We start from the raw sequence: 9886 nt of genomic DNA, 5'->3' as shown, positions 1-9886 counted from the left end.
TTTCAAAAAAATTTTTCAAATACTTTTATCTTGGAGTACTAGCATTATAGTCAATCTCTCTGCTGCCTCTTTTTTCATAGTGTTGACTAGAGAACAGGTGGTGCTTTTAAACTCTTAACTGCCAGGTATCTGGAGAATAAAGGGGCGAAAAGCCAAGTCCCAGGAGAATGGACATTTTTGAAGGAACAATAGCATCCCTGACACAAGGACAGACTATAAAGTTCGGGGCAAAAAGCTTATCCATTGCCGAGGGAAGCAGTTTGTTTTTTCACCTTCTCTTTGCCTTTCTTCACCATTTCCAAGGGTGTTTAGTTAGCGGTGTCTAGCCCACTGGCTCAAGAGGCCGGAATATCTAATTTTTATTCGACAGCACAGCCCCCTATGGTCTCTTCTTGCCTTCTCTTTTGCATGCTTTTTCACTTCCTCACTCGTGGCAGATAATCTCTACATGCATGACGGTTTTCGTTGTCGTCTATCGCCATATGGACTAGGTTGCCTTATGGCGACCTTGACAGACACCAGGGTGGGAGGCCCGGGGGAGGGGAGAGGCGGTCAGCTCTGTAAGAGAAACCTTCAGACCGCTGTGAGGAGGCGCTACAAGGAGGAGGAGACCACCAAGGTCCACTCAGCGTTCAGTTTTTAAAAAGATTGACGGGATGTGTACCAACTGTCTTAGCTCTAGCTTCTTGCGCGGTCTCGCGAGATACGAACGTCTATGTGGAGGGGGTGTCAAAGGCTCCTCTCTGAGTGGGGGATGGGAATATCTGTGGCGCAATCATTGCGCGAGATTGGGCCATGGTCGCCGGGGCTATGCTTATATCTCGCGATATTTCAGTTGCTCTGGTTTGGAACTGGAGGCAGATTCTCGCGAGAGCCCGTGCTGAGAGCTCCGTGAGGCCCCGTGTGTTTGTGTGTGTGTATGTGTGTTGGTGGATGTGAGTACGGGGAAGCAGCGGCCGCCATTTCAGAGAGCTTGCCGAAGCTGTCGCAGGGGTGGATCCTGAGCTGCCGAAGCCGCCGTCCTGAACTTCCGCGCGGGCTCCTCTAATCCCATTGTTTCTTTTAGATTCGCTCGGGCCTATCCGCCCTCGGAGCCCGAAATTCGGGCTGGGCGGTACCGCGGCCTGGGCCTAGCGGCTTAACAGTAGCAACAGCGGCAGCAGCAGCAGCCCCCCCCCCCTTTCCGAATACGAGCACCCTAGGGGCCCGAAAGCCCGCACAGGTAAGGAGATGTCGCGGGCCTGTGTATTGTCAGAGCTTTTCAGAGGTTTGGGTTTTGTCTGGTTTGACGGGCACTCTTTCGGCGGTCTTTAAACACTGCGGGGGGGGGTGTGGTTCGGGAAATCGGCTGCATTTCGGCGACCGCGCCCTTATTTTCCGGTCGCTTCGATTTTGGGGTTTTTGGGTGGCAGGGACCCCAGAGAGGCTTCGGGCGGATGGCGACCGGTCCCTTCGAGGCCTGGCCGGCCGCGACCTCCCAACATGGCGCCAGCCGAACGCTACCACGGCGTACAACCCCTCCCAACCGAGGGAGTTTCCCTTTGCCCCTAAAATGGCAGCGCGGGTTTTGCGCGGAAAGAGGCGGTCTAAACTCGCGGCGCGCGGGTTCTGTTTTTAGAGTTAATTGTGGGCCTTTTTTTTTTTTTTTAATCGTACATTTAATGTATTCCCGTGTGTTTAGTCTTGGAGATATTTCAGATTTAATTATCAAGCCTGGCTAAGTGCATCGTGCCCCTTGACTCATTCGAGGGCTTTTTGAAGGTTTTTCTGAAGTTTTGGAGTTTGTCGGGTAAGGAGATTGAGCGCCGTTGAAAAATGTTTACTCACCTGAATTACCTTTCTTATTTTTAGGCGATTAGAGAAAATGGCAGACGATATTGATATTGAAGCAATGCTTGAGGCTCCTTACAAGAAGGTGAGAAAAAACATGTCGGTGAGGTTTATATATTTCTTAATTTAGCATTATCACGAAACTACTGCTGAAATGTAAACTAACATCCCCGGAGCCCTCTTGATTTATCTTATCAGAGATGCATTACGTGTAACTTACAAAAGTAAATATATGCTATTGATGTAATAATATTGTGCAGTAGTTTCACTTCAGCGTGATGAATAAATGCCCATCTATCTCTCTTTGTAGACTTGCCTAACGATATCTCACCTCTACTCCCATGAATTCACCTTTGATTCCAGTGTGAACTGTCAATCATAAGGTAGTAATTGAGTGACTTATCGCTGTACCGTGGTCCCCTAGGTAAAATGACTCAACTAAGAATTACCAGCTCCAGTTTGGTATAGCAAAAAGGTGAATGTAGTGGTTTGGGAAAATAGCAGGGGTCCAAGAATAACAAAGCATAACCAGTCTATGGCAAGCAAATCTTTAAGTTTTACAAGAAGAAATGGGTGAGATTTAAATTTTTTTTCTATATATATATGACTGGTGATAGTAAATACCGAAACAGGCAGGTGATGATCTGCTCAGTTAAAAATTACTGAAATTCTTGGATCCCTGAATAGAAAAAAAAATTTTTTAAAGCAAAGGAGGCAGTATCACAACTTAAGAGTCACTTGATGACTGTTTTACTGTGCTCCGAATTGTTTTATTTTTACTTAGTCCCTGCCATATTATTTCACACTAAAAGCTACAAAGGAATTATTTTGGCTAGTAGTATAGTCTGACCCGTTTCAGTATCACAGTAAAAGTAAAGTGTCTTTTCATTCTTTCACCAGTTGGTGGTGAATATAGCTGTATGCATGCATTATCACTGGTGTCGCAAACTGTAAGCTTTGTAAGTTAGCACTTATACTTCTATAACTGATGTGATCAAACTTTAAAAAACAAACATTGCGCTAAACCTTTTAAAATAATACATCTGTTTTGGAGTGTATAGCACGACCATGTGGTACCAGTTTGGATGAATTCTTTTTAGCTTTAAATACTGTATGTAGTTTTGTAATGCTTAGACTCTTGAAGAACTACTTCTGTTTTAATGTTAAGATTCTTGTGTCTTAGTTTAACATGGATGTAATTCCATGTAAACAGGTATGGAAGTAGGAAATGTTTAGGTTGGACTGGTGGATTATTAATTGACTTTCTTGGGTTCTTGGGAGTCAACATTACTAAAGCAGTGTGAATCCCTGTTTGCTTCAGGGCGAGATGTGTGACAGAGGTGGCATCAAGCTCTTACAGTCCCAACCCTCCAACGGAAATGGGCGAAGATCTCAGGAATGGCATCGGTCACAGGAAATCGATAGTGGCTGGCTGCTAGCATGGCCACTTGGGGCTTAGGCAGAAATAGAGCCATGGTACTGACCAAAGGGACCATAGCACATGGAATAAAACTCAAAACAGGACTTCATTCATGTTTTTAGAAATTCTATTTAACCACTTCAACAACTGTAAATGTGGATAACTTAATATCTAACTATATAAGAAAGTAAAATTTAACATGTTAATATGCATTTTTATTTTTGTATCTTGATGACTTAATTGTAAGCAACAAAGTGGTTAAACACGTTCCCATCTAAATTTTTTTATAGCCTTCCATATTAAACTATAAACAAGTAATTAGTTTTAAAATTGTTTTGTATTTTCTTATTCCTATTCCCTTTACCCTTTGACAACTTGAAATGTTACCACTTCGTCCTCATGATGTTCTTCTATCAACCCTGCTTAGGATGAGAACAAGTTGAGCAGTGCTAACGGCCATGAAGAACGTAGCAAAAAGTAAGTTACAAGAAGGGACCTGGGGTGGGGGGACCTTTATATGATTGAGATCTTAAGTTGTGCTCCTGTGGCTGTAGCATCAAAGTTCTCTTCAGAAGCTTTTTCTTGTCTCTCTTAGAGAAGTCGTTCTTTACCTTCTGAAGGGATGAGAAACTATTTGAGGACATGAAACTATGAATTCTTTCTCTAGATCTCAGGATAGAGTTTGAGGGATCTTTTGGACACCTTCCCCTCCAAGTCTGTCCACGACAATCTGGATAAGAGTTCCTGTATTAGAGTTTGTCTTTGTCTTAAATTTATAAACTGGGCTTAATATTTTGGTGGTGTATCCATAAAACTTCCATATCCACTGCAGATGGGTTAGGAAGAAGAAAAGGTAACAAATAACAGGCCTGTGGAAAACATTGTTTTAAAGGAGTCAGAGCTGTGAATTATTTATGCATCTTGCTGCTTAAAGGCCCTTTTTTGTAGCAACATTATAGCATACTTAAAGTACTTTTTAGGTGCCTTTTACATGGCTTTTGTTGCTTAAACTTTTTAAAACTTTATTACTTGAAGAATGGAAATGGAGTTTTTTTAAAAAATTGTGCATATTAATGCAATTTACTATGTTAAATGAGTAATCTGTAATAGTAACTAAGTGCTATCGACTAGAATACAGTATTTGATGTTTCAGTGACAGCATAAACCAGAATCACTTTATAAAGTTGGATCCTATTTTTAGAGTATTTTTCCTGCTCTAAAAATTAGTGACTCTTAACATCACGTGATCATGTTATAAGCTTCAAGTTGTTTCAGTAGCCTATTTTGTGATGTCATTAATTTGTAATGTATGTGACTCCATCTAATGGAAAACGAAAACAAAATGATAACATAGTCCCTTATTTGATTTTCTGGCTCTTTTCCTAATAAGAGCTCAAAATGCTTCATAATACACTACCTTAAATTCCTCACAACTTTTATTAGGTAGGTTGATAGAATTTCACAAAAGAGATGAGAAAATTCTTAAATTGGATTATGTGGGCTTTGTTATGCTGATTATTTTATTCTTAACAATTCCCATAAAAAAGGTAATGGATTTAAAATGATGCAGTTTGCAGAAAATGTCGGGGTTTTTTTTTGTTTTTGTTTTGTTTTGTTTTGTTTTGTTTTGTTTTTGGTTCAAAGTTGGGTAGAGGGTCTGTTACAGTCACAACAGATTGTGGGAATTAATCACATAGGGTTTAGTCTTGAATTGTTTAGATTTAAGGCAGTCAGCCAATTATTGCATTGTTTAATGTTACCTGGTTTTAGAAGTTTTCCCAAAGTAAGAGTTTCCTAATTAATAGTTTTAATTCCCAGTTTGTAATGAAAACCTAGAGAGGACTATCCACATAAATTGAAATTATCCAATCTAGGTATCAGGCCTATTGGGTAGGTAAAGATCTTACCCTAAGTGCCAAAAGGATGAGGACATGCACTTTGGTCACAGAGTTTTCTTTGTTTGACCATTCTCAGATGTCACTCCTTGCTACTACTGTGATCTCCGGCTTGTATTTGTTTTCATTGTGCATCTAAGCTCATTAAGGCTACCAAGCTTTTACAGGAAATTCAGCATCAAGGTCTCCATGACTGATGCTTTGTGGCCTTTATTTAATGTAGAGTCTTGTGATAATGAATAGAAGAATGGATAATTTTCTTTGATTGGCTGTAGGGTAGCCAATATAAGGGAATGTCCTTTTGAAATATCCCAACTACCACCTAGTATCGTTTTAAATGTACAAATTGTTTGTCATATTTCTCACTCACTTAAAGCTGCTTAAATAAATGGCTTTTTAGTTCAATCAGGAACTTCTCACCCATTTCTCTAAAGGGAATTGAGCTTTCAAATTTATTTTAAAGTTATGTAGAAATTTTCATATTTAAGTTTAGATAAAATGTAAAATGACAGTGTTCTGCACATTAGTGTTCTGCATGAATTCTCCAAAAGGAAAGTGCCATGTTGCATTTTTCATCCTAAAACTTCATTGTCTTAAAAACAATTGAGCGTTGGGATATAGTTCTAAGAAAAAATGTACAACCTGAGGAATTTAAAGTTGACCACCTAGTAAATGTTTCCTTTGAAAAAAATAGTTCTGATTTTCAATACCTACACTCAGTTGTATTCTGGTAGTAGTAGAAGGAACTAAGTTTAAATTGGTTATCAGTTAGCCTGCTTTCTGAGAGCTATACCCCTGAGTTTGGCAAGAACTCAGAGTATATCTTTTAAGTATCTGAGCTTGCCTTCATGGGAATATTATTTGTTAGTGTAACCATTTTCAGAAAGTCTAAAGTAGCATCCATTCAGTTAAGCTCTTTAGGAATTACTCAAAAGGATAACAATAAAATGACACAGTTGAAATATATTGGCTACTGTGTGTGGATTATCTATAAATTTTGGAATAAATGACTTTTCTATTTTTTTTCTTATTTTCCAGAGTACTTTGCATTTAAATTTTAGATCTTCTTACATGGAAGAGGTCAAATCCAGTTATAGCAAAACACCTTTACAGCAGAGGCCATATAACCAAAAAGTCCAAAGGCCCAGCCCAGTGGACCATTTACTTCAATGATGTTCAGTACAAAATTCCACTGCCACTAAAGACTTTGGAAAGTCCCTTTTAAGTTGTAACAGGATTTGACTATTAGTGTGGATTTTGATAACCCTTCTTTAGTTAACTTAATGTTCTTTCAAGCTGCAATTTGTTAATAGAGAAGTATATTGCTTTCTTAATTTTTTGTCTGGGCTTTTATGAAGAGGATCATGCTTCTGAATGTCTTAGTATGTTGCTGTCTTTTTACCTGTCTGGGGTTGCCTTCAGATGTGGGTGGGGACTCACTTGTAAAAAGTTCAGGAAGACTTTTAGTTGAAGTTAGCTCCAATTTTCTAGTCCTTTCCTTTGGCAGAATAAGTTTTGGGCCTAAAAAGACATAGATTGGGAGGTTGGCTGCCTCTCTGCTGTGGACCGTCTATGAGCAGAGCAATACTTGACTTGTCTGTCCTTTTTGTGGGGGATGGAGTTACTTTTTACTTTGTCCCCTGATTGATTATATGTAGGACTTTTGATGATAGCTATCTCACAGAATTCTTAGGCTAAGACAGTGTCAGGTGTTGCAGGCAGCAAAGTTGGAATGTAATCTGTTGCCCTTTTGGGGCATTGCTTTGATGACTTCTATATAAATAATGAGTGTAGCCTAATTTTCTGTCATGTGCTACCTAGCATATACATTTCTGACAGTCAGGTGGATTATCTTGAAATTTTAGACAAAGTTTCTGCCTCCTTGGAAAGCTCTACATCTCCTTGTGATTGGAGTGTGGGTTTCAAGATTCCAGAAGGTGGGTGTCTTCATTTTCTATTTTCAATGCACTCTAAGATGACCTGCTTACAGGTTCTCTGAGGCAGACTTCAATTGCTCTTATGCTAACTTTGCTTTGATAAGGACTAAACAGTTTAATTAAATTTTCCAAATGATGTAGAGTTGTCAAAATGTTTAATTATCTTTTTAGCCACTACAAATTGACATTTTAGCAGAATAAGTTTATTTTTAAATGTCTTTGAATTTATACTGAAATATCTGAAGGCACCTCTAAAATTTGGGTGATGACAAAGAGGTACAGATGGTAAGATTTAATTACAAAATGAACGGGTGGTATACTGTGAAGAATACAGAAATGAACAGAAAGATATGACTGACTGGCTTTTTTACCTTTCAGAGTTTGAGATTTTATAAAGATTGATTAAAGGTGTTGATCCTTGTTTTTGATTGTACCCCACAGGCTTGTATAAACTGGCATGCTCCATTTTCTGGTGTATTCATTATAGCTTTAAATAGAACACATCCAAAAAGGTCACAAAAGTCTAGGTGTGTCAGAATGCATTTTATTGCATTAGTTGCATTGTTCTTTGTCAATACTTGTAAGTTTGCCCATGAAAACCAAAGTATTGATGCTTGTATGGCCCTTTCAAGTAGAAAATACTCTTATGTGTAAGTAGGGTCAAAATTGGCTCACGTAAAGGAAGTTTAAAAGTGTTTTCAATAATTTTTATGTATGACCCATTGTTATTTAATACTTATTGTAACTTTGATTTTATTACTGTATCTAGTGGATTACAGTAATACTCGTTGGCCAGTTACATGTTGGTCAAAGTTTATTTAAAAGTTCAGGTTTCAACAAATGATTTCCTTGTTAAAGCTGTACCTGACTCTCAGGAGCAATCATTAGAGTTCCTGCTCTCAACTGATTGTCAACTGACTTCTGATTTTCAGTAGTAGAAGACGAATGTTGCATTACCTAGGAATTATTTTTTCCATAAGTATGATTATGTATCATTGTATAATAGTAAAAATAGCAAGATAAATTTACAGAAAGATTAAGATTTCTGACCATAAGAGGAAGTATATTTGGGCACTTTTTCAAACCAGCAAGATAATGGTAATTTTTTTTCTTCTCAGGAGGAAAAAAAGCAAGAGCAGAAGTCGTAGTCATGAACGGAAAAGAAGCAAAAGTAAGGAACGGAAACGAAGTAGAGATAGAGAAAGGAAAAAGAGCAAAAGCCGAGAAAGGAAGCGAAGTAGGAGCAAAGAAAGGAGGCGGAGCCGCTCAAGAAGTCGAGATCGCAGATTCAGAGGCCGCTACAGAAGTCCTTAGTATGTAACTATAATTTGATGATTTTGATTTGAGAGTCATTCTCTAGGTATCCAGAAAACATTTAATCTGAGTAATGTACATTATAAAATTTTTGGTTTTCAATATGTCTAGTTAAGAAGCATTAAATAAGGATATTGGCGTTGAAAAGACCTAGAAAAACAGCACATGGACCAATACGTAACTTCTGTTTTACTAGGCATACAGATTATTTTCTGTTATTCAAAATATTTTAACTGTATGCCAATCCAAACTAGACCAAAGCACTAGAATGCTTAAAAGACTTGATACTGTAGTGCCAGAATTTGAAAGCTTAAAGGTATGTGAGCTATTTCAAATTCTCTTTGCTGAACATAAATTTATTTAAGATTTTAAAGCTCAAATAGATAAATTACTAATACATATGATCAGTCAAATACGTAATTTATGAATCTTTTCTGGCTGTTAACAGATGAAATGACAGATCCTTTATGAATCTGGTGCATGCTCCTTGATAATGATGAATTTGGGGGCTCATCACATTGTATTTGAGGTTTTTAAAATGAGAAAACACTCAAAGTGCTTTGAAATCCCTGTGGAAATTTGATTGTAGTTTAACAAGTTGGAAACATGGTTTATTATAGTCATTTAAAAAACTATGTTAATAAATTTGGAAGGAATCTACCTACAACTCTTAACACAAGGATTGAATCTAGCAGTCCTTAACCCTTTACTTTTATTCTTTTGTCTTAATGAATATACTACTGTAAACTGGGGGGGGGTGTATTAAAATAAGCACTCCTAAGTTAAATGGGTGGAGATGGAATTGAAAGACAAAGACGTGCATAAGAGTTTTGACTCTTTGACTTGGACAAGTTAACGCTCTAAGCATTAGTTTTCTCATTCTTAAGAAAGGTAACAACTGACAGATGAACTTCAATGAGTATTGAATTGACAAGAGAATGAAAATAAAGGATGCACAATACTTAACTGCTATTCATGAAATGTTTGGGTATTATTTGAAGCCATTAAAGTTAGTAACATTTTGGGTTCTGATTCTGGCTCTTTAACCTTTAAAATAAAAAGGATTGAACTCCTTGTTCTCGAGTTCTTCCTAGCTGTTAATTTCACAAACATTTAAGAGCTGAAAGAGTACCACAATGTTTTAATTCCGAATGATTATTTCTGGGTCGAATTTATTGAGATTTACCATATTTGTTTTTATCAGAATTAAATAGGGGGGAAAGGGACTACCTTAATAAATTCTGTGTATTATGTATCTGTTTTATAATGAATATTTGAAGTTGGCCTATAATCCTGGTCTGACTTAAAAAATGATTTAGTTCTTATGTCTGGTTTCATGTGATCTTTAATTTAGTCAGTAAATTTATATTCATAACTATGATTGTTAGTTTGAATTGTGAAGGACCCATTTAATACAAAATTTTATTTGGAGCTGCTTGGGTGTTTCAGGTATGCCCAGAGTCCATGAAAACAAGTCCAAATGTGGATAA

At 37.7% G+C, this 9886-nt stretch overlaps 1 protein-coding gene across 10 annotated transcripts in view; it reads left to right on the top strand.

Moving 5' to 3' along the window:
* Positions 1-905: 905 nt before the first annotated feature.
* The window catches only part of RBM39 (RNA binding motif protein 39), a 31774-nt gene continuing 22793 nt past the window's right edge, over positions 906-9886 (top strand). For 2 of the 10 annotated variants that reach the window (XM_004746523.3, XM_004746518.3), the window contains exons 1-4: positions 906-1222; positions 1852-1915; positions 3678-3727; positions 8201-8395. In XM_004746523.3, the coding sequence (XP_004746580.1) occupies positions 1865-1915; positions 3678-3727; positions 8201-8395 (296 nt within the window). In that variant the 5' untranslated portion in view covers positions 906-1222; positions 1852-1864. The other 8 variants (XM_004746517.3, XM_004746516.3, XM_045084135.1 and 5 more) reach the window with 7 other exon arrangements.

The sequence above is a fragment of the Mustela putorius genome, unplaced genomic scaffold (genome assembly GCF_011764305.1).
Source record: "Mustela putorius furo isolate JIRA1106 unplaced genomic scaffold, ASM1176430v1.1 tig00000743_pilon_pilon_pilon, whole genome shotgun sequence".
NCBI lineage: Eukaryota > Metazoa > Chordata > Mammalia > Carnivora > Mustelidae > Mustela > Mustela putorius.
This window is presented reverse-complemented; position numbering and strand designations above follow the sequence as displayed.